Source organism: Accipiter gentilis, chromosome 19 (genome assembly GCF_929443795.1).
Source record: "Accipiter gentilis chromosome 19, bAccGen1.1, whole genome shotgun sequence".
NCBI classification, from domain to species: Eukaryota; Metazoa; Chordata; class Aves; order Accipitriformes; family Accipitridae; genus Astur; species Astur gentilis.
In genome coordinates this window covers 7,163,461-7,188,698 of record NC_064898.1, presented here as the reverse complement: position 1 = coordinate 7,188,698, position 25,238 = coordinate 7,163,461, and the positions used below count along the sequence as shown (strand labels likewise).

At 35.9% G+C, this 25,238-nt stretch overlaps 1 protein-coding gene across 2 annotated transcripts in view; it reads right to left on the bottom strand.

The window, feature by feature from the left end:
* Positions 1-842: 842 nt before the first annotated feature.
* SACS (sacsin molecular chaperone) overlaps positions 843-25,238 on the bottom strand; it is a 61,329-nt gene continuing 36,933 nt past the window's right edge. For both annotated transcript variants that reach the window (XM_049823003.1, XM_049823002.1), the window contains 5 exons: positions 24,904-25,015; positions 23,470-23,616; positions 20,707-22,189; positions 17,984-18,075; positions 843-13,613 (listed from right to left, as the gene is read on the bottom strand). In XM_049823003.1, the coding sequence (XP_049678960.1) occupies positions 2,053-13,613; positions 17,984-18,075; positions 20,707-22,189; positions 23,470-23,616; positions 24,904-25,015 (13,395 nt within the window). In that variant the 3' untranslated portion in view covers positions 843-2,052. The remainder of the gene's footprint in view (positions 13,614-17,983; positions 18,076-20,706; positions 22,190-23,469; positions 23,617-24,903; positions 25,016-25,238) is intronic.

The window sequence follows — 25,238 nt, the reverse complement described above, 5'->3', positions numbered from 1 at the left end:
CATTTGCATGCTAACATGCTACCTTATGTTTTAGCTCCATTTAAACTGAAGAACACAAGAACTGTTTCCTTTTGTTCGTATTTTGCTTACCATGAATACTATTCATCTGACTTAATGCACAAAGTTATGTAAGAGCCACAAAGGAATCTATTTAAAAAACATAGGGAATTAACTAAACCTATTTATTTTATGGCACACCAGGATTTGTGTTTTACTTACATGCTATTTATTGCAAAAAATCAGCAAAACGTACAATTTCTTTGAGAAAACTGCAAACATTTGTCACTGCAAGAAAAAAGCATTTTTCCTTTTTAATAGTATTTTAATATTTGTACAATTACTTGGAGTGAATTGAAAAGAGATTGTGCATTTACCTATATAAAAGAAAGCTTGAAATAATAGGTAAATTTAGTCTTTGTAAAACCAAAACACATCAGACTGAAATTTATGTTTGCATTTTTCTTTATTAAAATTATGGCACTTAATATTTAATAGCAGAAATAATAATAGGGCTTCACAATCAGAAGCAGTATCATTTTCCAAACATCACATTTCTTCCCACTACAATTTGCAAGATTTTTCAGAAGAGAACAAGCCCTTTATAATTTGCACAAAACTGAAGAAGCCTTCATCGTGATTTTTTATTTTTGGATTACAACACTATCGCAGGTGTATCAGCCCGGCAAGCTCACTGTTGTTTATTTTCCTTTGTATTCTGTAAGTTAAATTACAGTTTCACTGCGCTGCCAAGTAAAGAATTGTAATAGCATGTCACTGGAAAAAAATTAACTTTTATGTTAAACGTGGCTAATCCAGCAAAGGAAAAATCCTTCCATTTAGCATTATCCTTCCATATTTTTTTATTTCTTTTTTTATTTTTTTACAAAGAGCTAACGTTGAACATATTGCATGACATTACCAAAAGTATTACAAGAGTGTGAACTAAAAATCAGACTTCTCTACTAGGGCTGTAGTGAACAACAAAATAAAAAGAGCATTACGTTGCAGCACCTTTAAACATGTAACAAAAAACAGTGCTCAGTTTACACCAAAAATGGGTTACTGTATTGTACTATTATCAATGTTTGTTTGTGGAAAAATATATATATATATATGTACACACACAAAGGCACACACACAGGGGAAAAAAAAGCAACTCAAGCATTTAGACGTCTGAAAACTGAGTTTTGGTGTTCAAACAAAATAATGATAAAACACCATATAATAATGTTCACCAATTTTATATCATCCACATGCATTTTTCATTGAACAAAGATGACAGGCTCTAGGAAAAAAGGTAAATTAAATACTTAATTATTTTATAATAAAGTAAATGCAATCAATGCATGACATGAAGTTGCATGTTAAATCAAGTATCATTATTCAGCATTAAAATAACTGTACCAGTTCACAGGTACTAAACAATCCTTTAAATGTTCACAATGTGATGCTGCAGCAAATTTATGATCAGATCCAGCTGATAAGAGTATTACTATGAGTGACACAAATGTCCACAGAACACAAAAGAATACAGAAATGCTTTGGAGCAATATCTCCAAAGATATTTTAATTTCCATCCCATCTCCCATTTCATTTATGTCCAGTCCTAAGATTAGTACATTGAAAACTGACATTATTGGGTTTGAAACATTCTATTAAATGAAATAAAATCTAATAAAGAGTTACAACTACAGGCTTCATCTAACAGAAAGCTAAGCTTTGGTTATATAAAGTGCAGGTCGATAATATGCCAATTAATCACAATATTGTACATACAGCTAATTTTTGCAGCTCAGTTTCCTTGCAAATTTTAAAAAATACTCATGTTTTTACAGTTTGCTTATACAGCAGGCTCAGTTAAAAAAAATCCTCTTTAAATAAATTTCAATTCTAAGTACTTCAGTACCATCCACCTTTGTGCACTACGCTTCTAAACTGCTTGGCAATGTGTAACCTCTTGGATGTTCAGTAATCTGCACAACCACATTTGTATCCCATCACGTGAAATACCTAAGCTCTTGACAAAACACTTCCCTTACCTCTTCAAATCACTTACACTTTCTGTTGTATAAAGTTTTCAAGTTTTATTATGATGCAAGCAGTACATTCCATCACTCTCATAGCAACTTCTGAAGTAAACCTATCATTGGGAATCTGTGGAAAAGGAAGTAAGTCAGGATACCTAGTTTTTAAGCTATCTACTCCATAAGCTTCCAATGTCTGAACATCATTTGTAAGCCCTTCAAGTTGCTGACTATATTCCTCTATTTTTTGTGCAAGGGCTGCTGGTTTTACGTCTTTGTCCGATTTGCCCTTCACAGCGTAGTCAGCTGCAATCAAGGCTAGTTTAGTAGAAAGGTAGCATTTAAAGCATACCCATTCATTGGCATTTTTATGGAGGTCATTTCTTGCAGCTGAAAAGTTAGCTCGGGCCTGCCTAAGCCATCGACGTGCCTCTACAGGATTGCCAACAGACCTGAATGTAGGTGGGACGAAAAAGCGTTGCGAGTAAGATGGCGCTGTGGAAGATGGACACTTTTCTTTATACTGTTGCCTTTCAGATTTGTGACTTGTTGCTTCTTGATTCCATGAAGTATAAAATCTCTGAAATGAAAATTTATCTGACTGAAATCGAGAAGCAGAGGATGAAAATGGTCTTCTTGAGGCTCTGTCCATATTTTGATCCATAAAGGCCTGCTTCTCTAGCCTGTTAATCTCATTCTGTAAATGTTTGAAAACTTCATTAGCTATATCAAGATTCTCTGCATTTTTATCTGGATGCCATTTAAGATACAGTCTCCGAATGATCTTTTTTCTTTCGGATTCTGGAAGCTTCCAAGCCTGTTCAATCACTGATGTCACTTCTCTTAGTATTTCTGGCAACGAGTTTGACTTTATCTTTTTTGGAGAGTGATGTTTTGAGGACATTGTTTTGTGGCTCTCTCTACCAGTGAAGAGAGGTGGAATTGTCCTCGGTCCATGTGCTGGAAATTCTGTAGGACTGGTTGGGGTAGAAGGTGTGCTATCCCTGCTTTGAGAACTTTCCTCCGGTCTTGAAAATTTGTACAAGTCAAGAGAGCTCACTATTTTATATTCACTATATCCAATATCAATCTGGTAAATCTTCCCCAGAAAACTGGGACTTTCATCATCTTCTCTTTCTACTTCTTGTACAATGATTGCATAGGTATAAGTTGGTTGATATGATCCATATATATCACCACCTTCAGCATCAACAAGGTAACCAACATATTCACCAGGATAAAATACATTCATTGGATCCATAAGAAGTGTATAGTGAATTTCAGCTGGTATAGGAGTGCCAGGTGTTGGTAGTTCAAGTTTTGATGGCTCAGAAGAGTCATACTTCACTCCTAAACTGTCAAGCTTCTCACCGATCCGGTAAATATCATTACAACCCAGCATGGCAATTAAATACGAGGTATCAGAAATCAGGTTGTCAGTTGCGGATTTTAAGGTCATTGCTAATGCCAACAGGAAATTTATGTCTTTGCTGTCAGAATGCTGTATGTAAAGCAATATTACTGCATTTCCATATCTCTTCAGGAAAGCAAATGTTTCACTTTTGCTGTGGGGAATAGGAGCAAAACCTTTAACTCTTAATGTTGTTTGCAACTTCTCAAAACAGGAAACTTTCAAACCTTCTCGCAAAGCTTTGCAAAGTCTTATTGCTTTTTCTTCATTAGCTAAAAAAGCATTGTCATTTTCATGCTTCATAATCCTAATGAGTCCTGTGATGAATTGTTCTGACGACAACAGTAACTGTAACCTTCCCTGCAAAGAACATAGCGCTCCAAACTGACAAATTTTGGGAGACTCTTCATCCAACTGTTCCTCAAGAATACTGCTAAGTAAGCGAGGCCTCAATTTCTGAGGGAATAACATTATCAATTTAGTGTGAAAACCATGGTCCTTGCCTAAGTAACACTGGCTAAGATCAACAAGCATTTGCACACCAATGTTACCTTGGATTCTGCTTTTGTAGTGGGGTGCATCATCAAAAACTAAGATACTAGACTTTACCAACCTACCATCCTGACTTGGCAGGTAAAGGGCAAAATCCCTCATATTCTCAAGGTCATTCCTAACCTTGACAGAATCATTCTGAAGACTTTTGAACAGGCCAGAAACTACTCTTTTAACCGTGCGCATTTCATTAGGATCCAATTGCTTTCCTTCCGAGTTCTTGAATATGCGACCTAGAACTTCAACATATTGCTTTGTTGAAATAATATCTTCAGTACCCAAATGTTTAAATAACTGATGGAAAGTACCAAGTTCTAAAGGAAGTTTGTAAAGATAAGGTTTAAAATCGGATTCATACTCAAGGTTTATTACTACCTCTTCAGGCTTAAGGAGCTTCCAACCTTCTTCTACCATTACAAAAGAAACTCCTCGAAGCTGAAAGCGGAATTCCCTTTTCTCTGTACTAAGAAATTCATAAATGCTTCTTAGGACCTTGGCCCTAGTTTTCACCATGTCTTCATCCAAAGTTGTTATATTGCATATGTTCCTGCAGTTATTGATGACTTTGTCCAGAGGAGGGTCCAAATTAACATTCAGCATAGTTAAAACTTGCTCAAGTTGTTCTTGTGCACCGAGACTACTTCCCTCTTGCTCTTTGATACTTAAAGGTGTTGCTTTCTCAGGAAGAATGGGACACGAAGTCCACAGCAACTGCAACACATCAGTCTGTTTGAATTTAGGATTCACCTGTGCCCCATTGAATCGTATAAGAGGAAGCGTCCCATTAACTTCTTGATACTGAGGATGAAATCTAACAAATTCTGCTGGAGCTCGTTCTGGGCACAGAAAAGGAATTAATGACAATTCTTTCAGAAAATTTCCTGTCAGAAGGTCAGTTCTCTCTTGAAATATGTGATGGAGGAGGACATCGACAGTATTTTGCAGTGTTTCTTTAGACCAGTTTTCTGTATTTGCTCGCATGCTGATCTCCTTAGCAAACTGTAGTAATTGTTGCTGTGAAATGATGAATTTCAATCCGATATGTCGTAGAAAAGTTACCCATGATGGCAGGAATGCGGCTTGATTTTTCGGTTTTGTAAGCTGCTCTAGTTTCTTAAAAAAATCTTGAGGTATAAAAAATTTTTCAGGAAGCATAACTTCAAAGACTTTTACAGTCCTGTCATAAAAATATTTTGCAGGTTTTAATCTATTGCTTGCATCATGGATGATTAAAATGCTTTCAAGCTTTTCAAACAGCTGTTCCTTCATTTCTGAAGTTTCTTCAATGCTAGTTAGCCTGTTCTTTAAGTAGATCAAGTGTTCCAATTTTGCATCATAAGACAGACTTTCAATTTTTGGCAAAAGATGTTTCAAGTACACTTCAAGGTCATCCACAGAGACACAGCCAAGCACAGTATACAAATCTTTCAAATGAACCTTCTCTTCAAGAAAAGCTGATGAAGTTGACTGTGTCCATCTGTCTACTTCTACTGATGGGATGCTTTTTGTGAGGACATAACACGTCCCATATTTTGAAATGCTGATGTATCGTCCACTAATGGATTTATAACATGGAAGAGATTTTAAAATTTTAATGTCATCCTGAGATGTCAAATGACATAAATTGCAATTAAAGTACATTAAGAGAGCCTCAAAGTCACTTTCTGCTAACTTTTCAGTCCTAAAAGTTGATGTCTGTACCATATATTGTATGGCTTTCAAAATGCTTGAAGGATTATCTATATTTGCTGTACATCCTGACAAGAAAGGCACCAAAGCACTGTCTTTGGAACAAATTTTGTTCAATGCTAGCTGAATACAGCCTGTTTTCATTAAAGCATGAAAGACTTTATCACTCTGAGCATTTGGAAAAACAGCTATATGCATAATGCTGAGGGGCAGCAAAACATCACACTCTGGCACAACAAGATGATTAGCTGAGACAGTAAACCTTACACCGGGGAGCAAAGTCCAGTCCTTCAAAGTTTCAACAACATCATCGAATTTTGCTTGCGTATCTTCTTGCTCTTCCTTTATATTTATAGACTCACTAATAAAATGCCAGGCATTTTTAAGCCAAGATTCACTTGCAAAGTTTTCCTTCCATTTCATACAATTTCTAGTTTTATATTCTCTAGGCAACACAGATGATAACAATTCAGCAAAACTTCTGATATCAAAGACTTTTGCTACTTCACTGCTAAGTAAAATATTGTTGTATCTCAAATACAATGTGTTCATAAAGAGATCCTTGCGAGATGGAATCAGTTCGTGGTATGTTGTCAAGAACTTTGGTCGCTTTGAATCAAAAATTTGCAAAACATTGTCAAGAGTAATAAGGAGTGGCAAGCCCTCAATTTGGATTTCATTTTCTTCTGCATCTTTAAAACAGTAGTCAACCAGAAGTTTGAGACTATGGAAGAGTTTCAAATTTGTCTGCTGAAGACGGCAGGGTAACTTTCCAATGTGACAATTAGAGTCTGGAAAAGAAAACGTCATCAAAAATAATCGGACATCAGCAGGTGTCACATAGGTGACAGGAATATCTGCATCTACCAAACAGTGGTAAAGATTTGCAGTTTCATCACAGTTATATACCAAATTAAATCCAATTTCTAAGAGTAAATGCTTGAGTCTGTAAACATTTTCAGCCACTGTCTTCCGCGTTGTGATGTTATATTCTGTATTTTTGAGATGCTGCAATTCATCTTGTAGTAAGTTGTCAAAGAATGGCCTGCCTTTGTTCACAGTAGACATGTTAACCCATGTGATGATAACAGCAGAATGCAAATCAGAACCATCAATATTTGGAGCTCGCATAACAGGTAAAAGACGCTTCAAATCTTCATAAATGCAACTGTAAACTGCTTTCACTAAACAATACCAATCTGGCTGAATATCAAGTCTATTAACTGGAAAAAAGGATAAAAATTTTTTTAAAGTGTCTTTCACAACATGAATAGGTGTGTTTTGCAGCACTGATACTGTAGGATCAGTGCCTGGAAAATACCGTTTCTTCAGCTGAATCAGCAGTTCAACATAGGCTGGTGCTATCAGCGCTGTCATTAGGCTACTATTCCAGTCACTTCTTACTCCAACACCGTTATCATCACGCCACAGATTTCTTCTTGCAGAATCCAGAGCAAAGTGTCCATTCACATGAAAAGGTAATCCAGTTTCTAATGATAATGGTAAGAAACAGAATGCTCTGTGAGGTTTTTTGTAATTATGAGTAATGCAAGCTGCGACCCCACCACGAGGAAAAAGAGTAATGTCCTCATTCTTGTGGGCTGAAACCACACTTTTGGATACCTTTTCCATGGCAGAAAAGCCTGACCTGTTGCAAATTAACCAAGTTGTAAGATTTCCTTCAGAGTCTTCAGTATCCATTGTGTAAGTAATCTGTTGCACAGGTATTTCACTTAACTGCTTTTTTTTAGTTACGCTGTCAATTACAGATGCATGGAATTGCTTTCGTTTCAGTCTGTCTCCATCAGTGATTTTGCCTTGTACAGAATACAACACATTTAGTGCTCCTGTTGTTTTTTCTATCTCACAAATAGAAATTTTTTCCATATGGTTCAAAAACATTAAGAGTTCTGCTCCATCTGTACGCAGCTTATCTAAAAGATTTTGGACCATTCTATCTGAGCAAGGAACTGAGGAAATTTCTGATACTTTTGCCATTTCTCCATTTCGAAGAGGAAACCGAAACATCGTGCAATTATCCAGTTTAAAGTGATTTCCTAAGTAGAGGTCCAGTACATCTGAGAACTGTGTTCTGAAATCTGCATCTAAATCTCTAAACATGCGACCAGGACTTGTTGATGTTGAACCTGGTGCATATCTAGCATGAGGATCAAAAATACAAAGTATGTCATTGCCAGATATGAAAGAAGGACAATCAGTAATATGATAAACAGAATTGAAACCTATACCATATTGTCCAGTTTTACAGGGATTTCCTACTTTTGTACCTTTTCCAAGGTTCTGAATTCCTCGAATATCATCTTCTGTAAAAGGCTGATTGTTGTAAACACACAGTGCTGGTCCTTGAAGTGGTGCCCATTTCTCATCAAATATTCTGTCGGCTGGATGCTGTCTAGGATCAAACACAAAACAGATCTCTGTAGCTTTTGCATCATCTGCATTCTGAAGGAGCTCTTTCAGCATTTCTTTTTCTGAAGGGTAGGCATTAAGAATGCTTTTAATTCTACTTGTCAATTTTTCTTTCTGCCCAAATTCTGTTCCAAGGGTAGTAAAACAGATATTGGATGCATATCTTTCCAAAGCTTTATGGCGTTTTGGTACTGCTCCAAGCTTTACTGCAACTTCTCTCGGAATATCACCATGGCAATATTTAACAGTTGTGTCTTTAACTTTAATCCATGGACAGTCATTGTAACACAAAGATTTTGCAGGCAGAAGTGCAAGACGAGTATCAGGTAACAAAATATCACCATAATTTTTCTCACAAAATTCCTGCTTCTTCTCTCTAATGAGGCTCCATATTCCTTCACTAATTATTCTTCTGCAAAGCTGAAAGTTGTCTTCTGTTAGTTGTTTGGTCCCTCTTTCCTGATTTATTAATTCCAGAACTACAGCAAAATCTTCAACTGTAAAAGCCTGTCTTACGCCTACGCTTTCAAATAGCTCACGGAAACTATTTTTATATTTATTAGGCAACTGATAGAGATAGGGTGCGGCTTCAAAATTCAAATGAAAAGACACTTTTGTTGGATCAACATACACATTCTCAACCAGAATAAAACTACAGTTTGTCAATTGTTCAATTATCATAGCTTTTGTTGATTCATTCTGTAACATTGCTTCGTGGAGGTATTTGTAACAAGCATTAGTGATATTTTCTTGATATAATGTGATCCCATCAAATGACTTTGCAACTTCTTCTAACTGATTTATGACCAAATTAACAGCTGGTTTCTTCAGTAAACCCAAAAATTCTTTGACAGCTAATGACAAAGCACCACAACCTTTAAAGGAGTGGGAATTTTCATTAAGAATTGGTTGTATTAGGCAAACTATATCTTGATGATCAGCAGTAAAAAGATCAGTTGCTGGAAACATCGCTTCAGGCTGAAAATCACTGCCTTTCCAGTGCAGTGAGAAGCCTGCTGGCTTGCTAAGGAAAGGAAGGAAAGGGATGGTTTGACATTTTGCAGCAAATTCTTTAGCTCTAGGGTCCCTAGATTTTAGTTTTTCATCAATAAGACTCAATATAATACTGCTTCTGAGACAAGCTGCAGCATGATCAATCTTGTTAATTTCAGCTACTGACTCTGCACGTTCTATCAGATCCTCCCATAAAATATCATCTTTAGCCATTCCCAACTGAACAAGCTTAACCAAAATAACTGGGTTAAGATAATCCTGAGCAGTGCCATAAGGAAATCGTCCATCTTCAGCATCATATAACTTTGCAACTCTTCCTTCAGGATGGATCAGTCTTGATGGTGTAACTAATGGATGTTCATCCAATGAACAGGGAACACATGGAGTAACACGAAGAATTCCTGAGAACTCCTCAACTTTTTCATTGAGAACATAACGCATCAAAGGATCACGCAGCTCTGCATCTATCTCCTGAACATTAGGGAAAAATACCTCAGAAAAGAACTGTTTCTCAGAGAAAGTGTTCTCCAGCAATATGTATTTGCATCCTGCTTCTTCAAATCCTGTCTTTACCCAGGAGGGGAGATCTACAGCACACAGATTTTTGGAACCAGTTTTTTTAAGGTACTTCAGAAAGATCTTAAAGGCTGATGGTCCAACATCTGGTCGTTTTAGTATAGAGTCGTCTAAAAACCTTACATTCTTCATGGAAACCCAAGAGAAACCATCAGAAAACACTTTGATCCCTTCTTTGCTTTTCATATGAGCTATATCTTCATAAAATCCTTGACAAATAACAGAAAAATCATCGTGAACCGAATCAGGATCTGGCCACACTGCACAGTAACTGTAGTCAACTAGCTCGCCGTTGATTGCCATGTCACGTAGAACACAAAGTGCTTCTATGTAGGCTTTTACAATAACATGCCTCATGAATACTGTATTCCATCTTCCTTTCGTGTCTGTTTTCCAGATCTCTTTCCGATTTGAAGTAACTGCAAAGCAGCCATTTATATGAAGAGGTAAGCCTGTTTTTATTCGTAGAGGTAAATAGCAGAATACTTCACCAATGGTGTTGCAATTAGGTTTCACAATCCACTTTTGATCCTGGGTTTCAGACAGCAACACTCCTACTCCACCACAGGGAACAAGACCTAGTCTTCGTCCACTTTCATGTAATGAAAACTTTAAAGCATCTCCAATGTCCATGCAAGAACATATAAGCCATGTTGTTGAATCTACTGTTTTCTGTGGCAATTCATCAGCTGATCTTTTTATCTGTCCTGATTTAGCCATTTCAAAGAAAGAAGCTGGATCATCCTCTGTACCTCTGAAAAGTGGAGATTGTAAATCAGCAATCCTTCTAAATACATGGTGAAATTCTTCTACTACTATCTGTAAGATACAGGAGGACTTTGGTGTTTCAGTGGGAAGCTTTTTATTACTACTACTGCAGACCTTCATGAGTTTAGCCGCTTCCTTTAAAACACTTACATTTGGTGCCGTCAAGGCTTTGGAAGAACACAAATTTTTTTTGATAGTGACAACATCTTGTGCCACCCCAGGATCATCTGCCTCAATTTTCAAGTATTTCAAAACCATTGAATTTACACTCTGAGCAAATATTATCAGTCTATGACCACAAATACTAAATTCATCCACAAGAGAGTAAATGTCTGCTGTATTGTAACATGCACTGCTGACTTCGCTCACTTTTGCTTCCTGCTGAGTTCTAAAGGACAGCCTGAAAAGCGTTCCTTTGAAGCTGTAAGGAGATTCTACGGTCAGTGGTAGCTGGCAACCAAAAACTCCTATAAATGGCTTAAATTGATTAGGAAATTTTCGTAGCCTCTTCTGTTGTTTACTCCAGTTGATTTTGATCCCAGGGTTAGATTTATCTCTAATATGCTTACTGATATGGTTAACATTTGGATCAAACATAATCATGAATTCACGGCTCAAAATAATAGGAACATCAGTGATATGATAAACAGAATTGAATCCCAGTCCAAACTTTCCTACTTTGTCAACTTCACTCCTTTTTAAAGACTCTCCTAATCGAGTTATATTTAGGAAGTCAGAGTCAGAAAATTCAGAATTATTGAATGACCACAAAGCTGGACCATGACATGCTGCCATTCCTGGATCCAGGAGATTCTCTCTTATATCCATATTTCTTCTCATGTCAATCAGGAAATTACATTCTGTTGCATTAGCATCATCAGCATTTTGAAGAAGCTCTTTAAAGATATCTGAAATGGAAGGGTATTCTTCCAAAATGTTTTTAATTCTTACAGTCAGAGGCTCTCTTTGCCCAGATTGCTCAAATCCCATATTTTCTGGATTAATCAATCTTGTGCTAAGGCATGGGACATTTAACCACTCAGCAGTTTTCATTGGTATGTCTTCATGCACCAAAATTATTGGTTCAACAGAATCTTCAAGCAAATCGTTTAAGTCATCAACTTTGATATCACAATAACAGCACTCATGAATTGGCCTCATTGCAAGTTTATAAGGAAGTTTGCCACTGTATAGTGGCATGGGTGTATGCAGACTTGCAGGAATCTGATTGCTGTACAGCCATCTTATGATGCTCAACATAATGTGAAGATTTTGTTTACTCTCTTGTTCCGAGAGAGACTGCTCACTTTTTAGATATATTTTCTGAATGACCATAGAAACATGGTCTGGTGTTAACTGCTCAATTGAACCACAACATTTAAACAACTGGTGAAACTTCGCCATTGTTTTTGGCACATAATGTAGATAAGGTTGAAGATCAAGATCAGGTACTGACTTTATTACTGCTTGTGTGAGGGAACAAAATGTTTTACCTGTCCAAACCCAGGGAAATTTCAGGGCTTTAAAAGCTTCTTTGCCTTCTTCTAGATGATCATGCATAAATCCATAAATCTCAAGCAAGATATGCTGAAATTGATAATAGTCCTCATCACTAAAGGTTTTAGAACTGTGCCAATCAACCACCACTTTGAAATGTTTTAAGACTGCTTTTATGCTGGGCTTGGTTGGGATGCCAAGTGCTTTTTCTATATCCAACAGCACATTTTCCACAAGAGGAACTGAGGAACCAACTAAAATTGCATGAGATATATCACACATTTCTGGTGGCGAACACAGATTACAATGATCTCCTTTCCAAACTAAGGATCCTGGATAATTTGGAGGTCTTTCCTTACATGCGGGAATCCATTTTATTTTTTTCAGCGCAGCTTTTGTTTCAGATGAGTGAAGCAGTGTATGGTTTTTGTTCAAAATCATCAAAAGAGTTCTAGCTTTTCTTAACAGTAAATCATGACTGGTGCTAGAGTTAGCAAGCAAACTTTCAATTTTATTTGCCACTCTCATAATATCACTTTCCTCAAGATTGGCCTCATTTTTTAAGCCTATTTGTCTCAGAGAATGAAGAATATCTGAAGATGTAAAAATAACGGGGGGAAAGCAAATTTCCTCCTCAGCATAAAACAAATTTTGCAGAAGTTCTACCTCAGGATCAAAGAGTTCATTTGCTGACAGTATCTTTTCCTGTGAAATCTTAATAAACTTTAGTGATGTCAGCCAATCTATCACATCTGTATTCTCATTTTTCAGAAAAGTCAGATTTTCAAGAACCCATTGCATTATCTGTGTTGTTTCATCGTATGAATAAAAATCACTTTTTATGTCTTCTATAACAAACTTCAAGCAATCTGTGCTCTTTAGCTGTTCTATTTTCAGCAGGTTAGCTAAGCGAATAGTAGCTTCATCACTGCTGTCAATTATTGGAATAGAAAATCTTAGACCAGGAGGAATTTTGGCAGTGTGGTGTAATACCTTACTGCCTTTTAGCCCAGTAAAAACAGGGGCACTTTCATCAGATGATTTTTCAATTTTTTTAAATATTAGCAATTCCTGAATAATTCTTCTCTCTTTTTCACTTGCATCAGTTAAACTAGCTAAGAATGCCCTAAGAGCATCTTTATGTGTTGATGGGAATGATGCAACCTGATTGCATAGTTTCTGTAAGGACATTTTTTCCATTATTTGTAAAATAGCACTTGGCAATGGTGGATGCACATATTTTTTTATAAGTGGATGTTGGATAGAAGTATCCAGCTTCTTAAGTACAACTCCACCAACTTTCTGAATAATATCAGCTAAATATTCTGGGAGCTGAGTCTCAGATTCGTCTTCCAGAATGATAGGCGATGGATTCCTAAATCTAATCAGTTCCACTGATGTTTGGTTTTCCTCCAGCAGTGTCTTGGGGATAAGCGGCATGTCATCAAACACACTCAAGTCATCAGAAAAATGTATATATAGGTTCTTCCAGACCATCTTAAGCCAGGAAACTGATGGGTGATTTTTGTCTTCCAAACCTGGATACCACTGTACCACCATGTCTCTGCCAGGCCACACGCTATTCATAACTTCTTTAATGAGCCGGGCAAATCTTTCTGGGTTCAGAAGCTGCAGCTGAGTGCATGGCCTTCCTGAAATTATAGCAAAAGGGCAAAGCCATGAAAATGACAGAGCAAAGTTACATAACAAAGTGCTTTTGGTTGTTGTGGGGGGAAGAAAGAAAAAGGAGTGGGGGGAGGAATCTAACTTGTACCCTGCCTTTTCTTTTTGTGGAAAAAACTGTTAAATAGAACTGCAGATACCAGCTCCCCTTGCTTTTAGGAGTTAATGAAAAGCAAATACATTCCATATTAGTGTAAAAATAAAAACAAATTGAAAATTATCTATATGTTATTGCATTTGTTAGTTTGACACAAGAGTTCTCAGGCATACATAGCAACTACAGTTTTACAATCAAAGTAGAAACTTCAAATGTATTTTTTTGTTTGGCTGATTCTTTACACTACTTCTTTGCCTAGCGGTAAATAAGAATCTAATCCATTATTTGTTTGTCTATAATTGCAAAGATTCAAATAGATTTGAAAGATTATTTGTTAGATATAACAGAGAGCAGCTCAGGTGCAGATGATCTTAAACTAAAACTGACAAGCAACAAAATTCAGTTGTGCAAGGAGTGCTGAAACTAAGTTTAGATGTAAATGCTTCTATTCTTATTATCAGAAGCCTCACTAAAAGAAACATGTGTTAACACTCATGTCTCAATTATCATTAAGACAGTGTATACTTAAAAACTACAGAATGTCTGGGGGTAAGAAAATAGTACAGAATATAAAAATACCACTACCTCCCAACGACATCAAAAACAATGACAGAAATGGAAGCAAGACATCTATTTGAACTTCAGATCTTTCTTCCATCTAGATAGCACTGCCATTTCCTTAAAAGCAACCATCCAATTAAAGATATTACCTACTGTCCCTGCTCTGCTGGAAATCAGTAGCAAGAAATCCTTCAGAAAAAATTTTTTTTACTTTTGCTTCATGCCTACAGAGCTATGCATTCTGTCATTTCTATTGAACAGAAAACACAGGTAAACACAGTAGCCTTGTGAAAGTGAGAAATACTTGCAGCAGTGGACCAGCAACATAAGAATCTACTTAAAAGCTAAGCTTAAATCCCATTATTTGCACACAGAACTCTAGAAATACTGTTTTAAAAAATCTATACATGTGATCTTAAAATACTGGACATCTTCCTGCATGGGAATTTATTTAAAAATATATAAATAAACCAGTGAAAATATTGATCATTTCTGTCTAGTGTAACTACAAGGTTTTCTTCATCAATATGCACTTTCCCCTCAAGTGTATTTAGAACTCTTTTCATAATTATCTTTGGTAGATACCTTTTGGCAGCTCTATTTGGCAAGTTTTGTTTACAAGAAAGCTGGGGTAATAAGAATAGCTAATCATCAAATTCACACAAATATCAAGCTTCAATCCAAACCAGTACATCTTCAGTTAATAACCATACCTGAAAATCCCCAGAGAAGCTGTTGGGCTAGAATATAATCAAATCCATTTTTAGAAAACATCCCACAAGTTACACATTAACACACTAAATAGAGAAACAGTTATTAACTAGAAAAATACAGTACACATTTTAGGAGAGAAAAAAATAAGACCTGGTTGTCATTGTACAACACAACAAAAAAGATTGCATCCCATTTTGTCAAAGAAATAATACAAGAAAGTTTCTATTTCTGCAACTGTATCAGGAATCTCTCTGATATAATGACAAGGGGTAACAGTTTTAAACTGAAAGAGGGTAGATTTAGATGAGATATTAGGAAGCGATTCTTCACTATGAGGGTGGTGAGGCACTGGAAGAGGTTGCCCAGAGAATTTGTGGATGTCCCATCCCTGGAAGTGTTCAAGGCCAGGTTGGATGGGGCTTTGAGCAACCTGGTCTGGTGGAAGGTGTCCCTGCCCATGGCGGGGTGGAGTGACTTTGACTAGATGATCTTTGAGGTCCCTTCCAACGCAAACCTTTCTATGATTCTATGAATTTCTACAGCTATGTAAGTAAAATTCTTGACAGCTAAGATTTCAATACCTGCCAAAACCCTCGCTAATACATACTATTTATAACAACATACAACTTTTATGGTACTGCAGTTGTACTTTACAATTATACAAAATCTTAGAATGAAGACTAATTTAGGAGGAGGTAGAATGAAAAGTAGGCAACTACAATCTTGCAAAGGATTACCTAAAAGTCATTAAGCATTTCTAGAAGATGTAGAAGAATTATACTTGCCATCTTCATTTACAAAATTACATTCTTCTAATCAATGAGAGGCATACTACCAACCAAGAACAAGTCCCTAGAAAAATGTCATTCAAAGAAACTGCCAGAGGAAGAGAGAGAGAAGCAGGACCTTAAATGTGACCAAAAATCTTCCCAGGAACAAAAAAGACTAGATAGACTTTGTTGCAACTCAGAGACCAAGCCTGGAAGTGAATGAATATCCTAGAAGAACTCAGAAAGTGATTCCTTTAGGAATATATAGGGGGTTTTCATTTTAGTCACCTCTGCTTTTTCCGTTTAAGATGTTTTCAAACATATAGTCTGTCAGACCTATACTTTGTTTTGGTTGTTTTGCTCTGTTTTTTAATTTAAGCATGGTTTTGGACTGCTTTGTGACTTTGACTTGAAGGACATTGTCTAGGACAATACATCTCAAAAGTAAATTTAAAGTATCATCATGGGAACTGTCATTTCTCAAAGCTAACATTCCTGTCTTCCATACAATCTTCCATCCATCTAATCTCACTGTGGCTATCCTGATCCATATATATTTCTGTCTTTTTTAACTCCCAGCAATTACTACTAGAGGAAACAGTAGTTCTTTATGGTTCTATCCCAGATTAAGTATATTAAATTGTGTATCCAAACAGTGAAAGTAGTCACTACTTTCAACAGTTTTTAGTCTGTATTAAAAGAAAATAAATTAAAAACAGTACTGGGGGAAATTAACAGTAAAAAAAAAGCATTAAAATAAGCATATTCTACTGCAACAATAGACACAACACCCATCGTATAATATGCCCATAAGGCTTTGACAATTCTGCTTTTTAGAACAAAGGGGGTTTTTTATAGTAGTTTCAGTTTCAGACTTGTTCTTCATATTCAATGAAAGTCCTAGCACTGATTTCATATCTTCTACACAATTTATATTATTTCAAATATTTACACTGTTTACTCTGTGTAGTAAGTCACTCCCAATTCTTTCAATCTTTTTACAGATGCTTTGCCATACTTTAAAAGTTTATCATCTTCCCTCAGAATTACCTTATTTTTCTATTATTTTGGATAATGAAGCAATGATCAAACCCTGGAGAAAGGAGTAGGTTTCCAAATGAACAGGAAAAATAAACAGAGAACATATTAAATATTGAAGAGGAAAAAAGGTCAGAACACAGTCTGAAGAGAGTATGACTGAATGAATGAAGACCATGATAAAGGGTATCACAAAAAGCAAATCAAAACAATGATTTATAGTATTCTATGTCTGGTTCTAATGTCTTCAGTCTAAAAAAGAATTCTGATGAATTGAGCAATTTAAAAAAAGAATCTTTTTCTGAAAAGCACATTTTCTAGACATTGAAGAACAGCTCACCATATACTCATACTAATTAAAAATAAGCTGAAGAGTGACTTATTTACACATTGTGTTTATGTGAAAAGACTTCTGAAATTCAGACTTCAAATTTACCAATCAAATGCATAATGAAATGCAAGGGTGGAAAGGTAAATATTGACAAACTCTGAGTAGAAGAGGCAAAAAAAATTAATTGTGAAGGCAGTTAAACATAGAAGCATCTTATCTACAGATGCAGCAAACTTCTTCACCAGGTCTTTTGATCAAGATTCAAAGTATTTCAGCAGGTCCACATTGATAAAACCATTAGCTACAAATTAAGACTCACACTTGATGAAATTATATGATCTACAGCATGCTTGAGGCTAGATGCTTAGGCTGGTTTCATCTGGTTTTAAAAAAATACACCGATATGATCACTTGCGATTGTGAGATAAGAGATAACCCATAATACCAAAACCGTGAGATAGCTATTGCAAATGCAAATACTACAAATGCAAAATAGAATTCAGACTTGTCTTAAGTAGAAGAATACTATTTGAACAAAATTACTGAACCTTGAATACATGGTTTACTAAGCGAATATCTATTCTTGTATTGTAAATTTTCATCCTTCTTCCCTTGTCTTTGCCCTTTTGTTCATTTATAATTTTCATTTGTGTCATTTCCAATTTAAACAATGTAGTCTATGATATCTTAAATATTTTTTGGGGATGACCAACTTATTTACATGAACTCAATTTCAAAAGAGACATTACTTTAAACTTCAGTTTAGAACTAGTCTGTTCAAACATTAGAAATCTGTTTCACTAGATGAGAATACAAAAGACATATTACCTCGGCTTTTGGCAGCTTCTTTCAAAGCAGCTAGAACCTCAGGCTTCAGGTCATCAGAAAGTAACCTTCCTTCCAGGCCAGGAAAGAGAGACCTAGCACACCATTAAAAAAAAAAAAAAAAAAAAAAAAAAAAAAAAACCACACCACACAAAAAACAACCAACAAAAAACAACAACAAAACAAAACAAACAAAAAAAAAACAACAACCAAAACACATTTTAGCAAAGCATCTAATTTATGTTGCTGCACAGACATTACCAGCATGGTAATCATCATGGTAAAACAGTCACATATAAAGCAATTGCTTACATACGCAGAATAGGGCTTTCAGTGAGCATTTTCTTATATATGAGAAAATTATACATTTAGAAGCAGAGAGTAGTAAGAAACTTAATTTTTCCAACTATTCTTCCTTTCAAAGCAGGTCTAAGCAAGTTTTTTTGATAGGAAAACTGGGATTAGAAAATTATTTTCACCTATTTGTATTCTAACACAAAAAAAGAAAGGTAAAATAGCACCTACTATTCTATGTCTCTTAAAGATTCTATTTGAAAGCATACAAAACATACAACATGTAATTCTAGAACTTCACAGAGATCTGTGGATTTCAAGATATCTGCAGACAGTGGTTAAGATTATTGTAGCCAAGAGTCAGTCTCATCCTGCCCTTTCCTTCCCTTCATGTTAACACTTAAAACTATTTGGTTTTGTAGAGCTTTGCTCTTCCTGAAATCAAAAATAACTATCCAGTTTAATTCTGTCAGCAGGTATGTTAATTATACATAAAGCAACACAGAATCTTGTTCTTCCACAGGTGTTAACAGAAAGAAATTCATAAGAGCTTACTTCAGCTTTTTAAGCAGGCTCCAAATTTGAATACACGACAAGCCAAACTTAAGTTGAAAGTGTTTTAAAACATCTAGCATATGTCATTTATCATATTTATAAGATTAGAATTAAAAATACTTACTGTAGGCAAGAATAGAGGCAAATAAAGCATTACTATTTCAAACTTGTGTATTATCATAGCTATCAAGTAGATTTATGCCTGGTATATAACATACTTTTGTATCAGTTTTGCAAGACTAACCAAACTAAGTCCATTACCATCAGAACATGAACTGAGTAAGAAATAGTGGTATCATTAAGTTTCAACAAAATATCTTATGACTAGCCTGAAGCAGGGCTGTAATTTGTTAGTCTCATCATGGGAATGTTTTCTGTATTAGTATACTGGCTTAACTTCTGGAAGGTGAAACAAAGTGAAAGAATAGCAAATGATAAATCATCTCACAACAGATGTTAGAGAAATTTTTTTTATTATTATAATTTTTTTAAGAAGACTCTAGAATCACAGGCTCTGAGTAGTGTTAATCCACTGATAAATAACCTGGATTGCCTAGACCAAGAAAGATTATGGGTTTAGAATCTAACAAAAAAAGAACAGCAGCAGACTTCAAAAAAGCAAACTCCTCTGAAGCAACATAGGAAGACCAGTTACCTGCATCCAACTGCTTTTCTTGAAGATGTGTTGTCTACACATATATTCAAACCTTCTTGAAGATGTGCTGTCTATACATATATTCAAACCACATTTTACATAAGGACCTTACTTGGAGGACTTTTTACCTTAATAATATCTATAATGGCACACTCCAACCCACCTCTACTTCCCTTATAAACAGTCCATAGGGCAGTAAAAGCAGCAAAGCACATGCCAAGTGCCACATTCTCTCAAGCTGAGGATCTGAAAATCAGTGGAACTCCAAAGGAAAGGAGAAGGAGAGGTGGTCGTGAACATAGGTACGGGTAACACTTCGTAAGAACTAACAGCTACAGTAAGACACCTGGTGTGTCTGAGTGACTTCAAGCAGTACGTCTTAAGAGGTTACTTGGAGAAGGGTCCAGCTTTAACAAATCTTTTATACATGCATAATCCAGTACAGGCATAAAAAGCAGTAGTCATGTTTCCTCCCCAGTGACCCCAAGGTCACTTACTCCAACTATCCTACTCTTTGCTCTCCCCTCCCCAGTGTCAGTGCAAGGTTTTTTGGCTGATTAAATGTGACCCAAATTGGAACACTGACACAGCTGAGAAATGAGCAAGAAAAAAAAAATAATAATAATTGGAGAGGGACTGGAAAGAACAAACTTAAGAGTAGATGTAAAAGACAAGCCCACCTTTTCCACAGTAGTATCTGTTTAATTCCTGATACCAGCAAGCGTTTAGTAATAAGCCCCCCCACTGAAAGTAAGTGTTGTGTAAAAAAAAAAAAAAAACCAAAAAAAAAAAAACCACCACCAAACCAAAAACAAAAAAACCACCCTGAAGTAATCTCAAGCTTGAAGTTTAATAAAAGCTCTTAACATTACCTAATTTAATGTACTTCCTAGAATGCATGTTTCTAACCTCCTATTTATAATTTTCAGAAGAAAGCTAACTTGAAATGTATCCTGAGGTATTCCCTTAAAGCCTAGATCACACGATTCTTTATAAAGTTATAATGGCACGTAGCTGTCAAACTTTTCAAAAGAGACATATGCACACAAACATGTACATATATACAGAAAACTGAGTTCTATCTATGCATTATTTCTTTACATTACAGACTGCTGCATATCATGTTGTTTGCAGATAAACAAATAACAGTCTGAAGCTCTGTTTTAACATTTAAACTAAAAAAAAACCACCAATAAAACAGTATTTAAAATATTAGGTATACCTGGGATATTCTTCTGAGGTTATGTAAACTACATCCTGTTCTGACACAGATGAGGAAAAAGGAATAAAATTTCCATTCTGTAATGGCAAAAGCTCCAATCCAATCAGGTCACTGTAGACTCCATCAGAAAGCACAAATTCTAAAAGATGAACCTTTTCTTCAGCAGGTCCACTGTGTCCAGATTTCCTTAGTACTTGCCGTACTACAGCAGGAGTCACTTTTTTCACAGCTTTAGCAGTAGAAATAGTAAGATGCACTGCACTAGCAATATTTGCTGGTACCTTGGCAATCTGCTTCCCTGAATTCTGGAGGTAGTTGAGAACAGACTGTGTGTACTCCAAACTCTCATCCATTTCAGAAAAGTGCACCTGTTCCACCTTTATCCACTGATTACTCACTGAGTAAATAACTGTATGCTGGAGCAGCTCTTTAAAGAGAGGTACTACAATTGGTTTCCAGGGTACCCTGATTTTGTTCTCATCAGGCCATAACCTATAAATTCTTTCAGCTGACAACGGAAAATCCGAATTCTTCTCAGTCTCCATTCGTTTGATAGCTTCCAAAATAAGGGTGGTATATGCCTTTGGCACTATATTTAGCACCAGAAGATCATTCCACAAAGCTGCTGGATCTCTCCACTGATCCAGCTCTCGCCATTTGATACTCCTCCTATTGTCTGTGAGACCAAAGAAACCACTAACATGAACTGGGAGTCCAGTTTTGCTTTCTTCACCTGGAGGCAAAGGCAGAAAACAAAATGCTCTTCCTGAAAAGTCTGCTACAGCTCCTTTTTCCTCCCCATTAGTTGATAAAGACATGGCTATTCCAATAGTAGGAACAAATTTCAAGTCATCGGCTAAACAATCCAGTTCAGTACACATTCCTCGACCACCTACACAATTACATACTAACCAAGATGTTTTCTGTGCGTCCTTAACACTCTCATCTTCTACAACTATATTTACATGGTATGTCACACATGTTATGCTATTGCTTGGGACTCCCTTACAATACTGATTTATTGCAGCTCCTAAGATTTTGATAGAATTGGGTCTTTCATGCTTCAATGCCTTGTTCTCACTAGCGGTTACTCTGAAAATCAGCCTCTCAGTTCCATCAGCTTCCCTAACATGCAATGAAACATCCTGAACACTCTTCAAAAAGAGCAGTACTGTGTCCGCATCTGCTCTGAAGGATTCAAACAGCTCTAAAACCTTCGGTTTGTCATAAACATTGCTGCTCAGTTGGGAAGGCTGCAGACGAAGTGGGAAACGAAAAAAGGTACCAGGAAAGTTTCCATTCTTAAAGGTTTCCTTAGTGCTGCCAAATACACCAATGAACGGTGCAAACTGGTCTGTAAGTTCATTGATTTCCTTGCTATCTTCTTTTAGATTCCAACACTGGCCTGATTCATGAGGTCCAAAAAGGGTTTGATGGGGATCAAGCATTCCAATCTGGTCACCACTGAAAATACTAGGGACATCTGTATACATAAAAAACAACTATTAATAATCCTAAACCAACATATTTTTCAAATACAGTCTTAAGGAACAAATTTTAAAAGGGCAAGAAAAACAAACGTTATAAAACCGCGATGAACCGAGTATAATGCCCATGGAAGTGGCTGAGTCACCATCCCTAGAGGTATTTAAAAGACATGTAGATGTGGTGCTTAGGGACATGGTTTAGTGGTGGACTTGCCAGTGTTAGGTTTACAGTTGGACTCATGATCTTAAAGGTCTTTTCCAACCTACATGATTCTAATTCTGATAACATATAATACAGAGCTTATTGACAGGAAGATACAAACACACCCCTATTCTGCAATTAAATATATAAATAGTCATTCAACTATTTGAATTCTAGCAAGCAGTGAGCAAGTATAAATTTTTTCAACTATATACTTTAATCTTTCCAATATTTTCAGGAAAAAAAATTAATTTACTAAAGATTTATTCTATTACATTCATACTCTGCAGATCTTGATGGCTTGCAAACAGTAATCTTGTACATTTAAAAGCATAAATTCCCAGAATTATCAAACCACTGAATGTATTACCTAAGCTTTTATTCATGCTCTACTAGGTAAAATTTGTGGAAAAACACCCTGTGTCTTTACAAACTCACTTCACAACTTAAAAACGTTATTTCAGCAAAAAATTGCCTCTTACCATGTACTATTATAACTATGTAGACTGTAAGCACTATTTACGCTATATGCTTCTTCCGTACAGCAGTGAAACATTCTGCCAGAATAATAGGTTTCAAGACTGAATATTACCAGCTTGTGAAAGAGTATTTACTATCTCTCTGAAATGTAAATGTGCATATACCTCTGTTAGGCAATATCCTTTCTAGTATGAAATAAAAATCACTGCTTATTATGCAAAGAACCTGCATAAAAGTTTCAGTCTAGACTAAACCTTCACTCTTCTATTTACAGATCTACCCTATATTATGGGCCTCTATAATATGAACAGCAGTGCATAACTGAAATAACAGTGTAAAGGAATGTCCATTTCAATATAAGGGACTAAGTACATAATGATGTTAATAGAAGAAACAAATCTCCAAAAACCTTCAAAATCCAAATGATACTTTATGGGGTTTTAGAAAAATATGAACGCTTCTTAAGGAAACTTAGCCAGGGATCCAATGTAAAAATGCACTATAAAGAAAATATTAAATGTTTCATGAATATCTAAAATAATTAAACAATTTAAAACTTCAACATTTTCATTTTAAAATATCTACAGAGAGTACCTGTTATATGATAAACCGAATTAAAGCCAATTCCAAATCTTCCAACTTTCAGGGGATCATCTTTCTTCCTGCTTCTTGCTATTTCCTGTATACCATGCCAGTCCTCAGGGGTGAAAATTGCATCATTGTATGCATAAAATGCTGGCCCTACAACAAATAGGCAAGTGTTAAAAAGATGATAGAAGAAAACTATTTACTGTTAAAAATTTCTAGGAAATAAACTTACAGAACTCAAAGTATTTCTTTAATTATGCATGTGCAAATTTAATGGGGAAGCTATGACTCAAGCTGACATCAAATTATGCTTGGTGATGAAAGGGAGGTATAGAGTAGCAGCAAAAGCAGAAGCAAGGAGATGGATTTACCTCTGTATATGGTACTTAAGAGATTTATATTCTGATGTGGTATCTAGTTCTGGTGTCCACATTTTAAAAGAATGAGTCTGAAAAACTGAACAGAAAGCAGAAAACAACAAAACTTCTGAAAGAAGTGTCCTGTGGCGCAAGGCTTAAACTCAATCTGTTCAGTCTATGAAAAAGATGTTTGAAAGATGTACTAATCACAGTCTATTAATACCTCCACCAGAAGGGAATACACGGCAAGATATAACAATAACCTGTGTCTAGAAAGTAAGACAGACAAATTCAAATTAGAAGACATAATGAGGCTGATTAACAACTGAAAAAAAGCTAGGAACAAGAAGTAGTGGATCATCCATCACTGAAATCTTCAAATCACGACTGAATGCCTTTTGGGATGATTATGCAAGCTAATTTGTCTGATAAATACATAACTGACCTCTATCACACAAAGCCATATTAGACGATATAAAAACCTTAAAGTTACAAATAACTACATTTGCAGTATACAGGCAGCATGGAGCAAAGTTTGATATAAGGGTGAGAGTAAGAGATGGGGAAGAAAAACAGAACTGCCTGGAGAATGCTGGAATGTAAAGGGTCACTTTACATTAAGAACTGGAGATAGCTCTCAAAAGGTAGAGGTTAATATGTAGAAAATATGAAAACTACTGCCTAGTACCCCAAGCATTCTTTTACCCTAGGTCTTATTAAATCTTGTTTGCTTGCTCTACTAAAAATCCTCTCTCGTATTTTGGGATACTGAGTCAACCCAGAGAAATAAGCCAGAGGACACACAGTCACCCTGGGAGAAGTAACTTAGAATAAAGCAGAACATGAAGGCTTTCTCAAACAGCATTAACTGGAAGCAGTTGGAAAGCTGCTACTGACAACCTGCAAGAAGACAGTGTGAGGCCTTCAATAGCAAATATTGACTTTGGAAAAGAATTATCAACATTAGAACATAGACAAAATATGCACCTAGTAAGGTGGTCATCTCCATACAGCAAGGGGAAAAGCAGAACCACATGCATATTGAAGACTAATGTCCAAAATTAATAAAAATTGTATTTACCCTGATATTGTGCCATGTCCTTTGACCATAGAGTTTCTGTTCCATACTGAGTTTCATCATATAAAAATCTAACCTCTGTGGCACCAGCATCTTCTGCATTCTGTATCAGTTCCTGGGGCAGCAAAAAACCCAAATACAACCAAAGTATAATGCGGTAATGTTGTACATATTCTAGCAATGGCTTTCCAACTTAAACAGTAGAAATAATAAGCAATTGTCTCAAGTGTAATTGTTTTCATACTTTTCAATCAAAATAATTTTATCCAGTTTACCTGAATGAAAATAGGTATCATTATAAAAGCAATATTCAGATGAATACTATAATGTGATTTGGA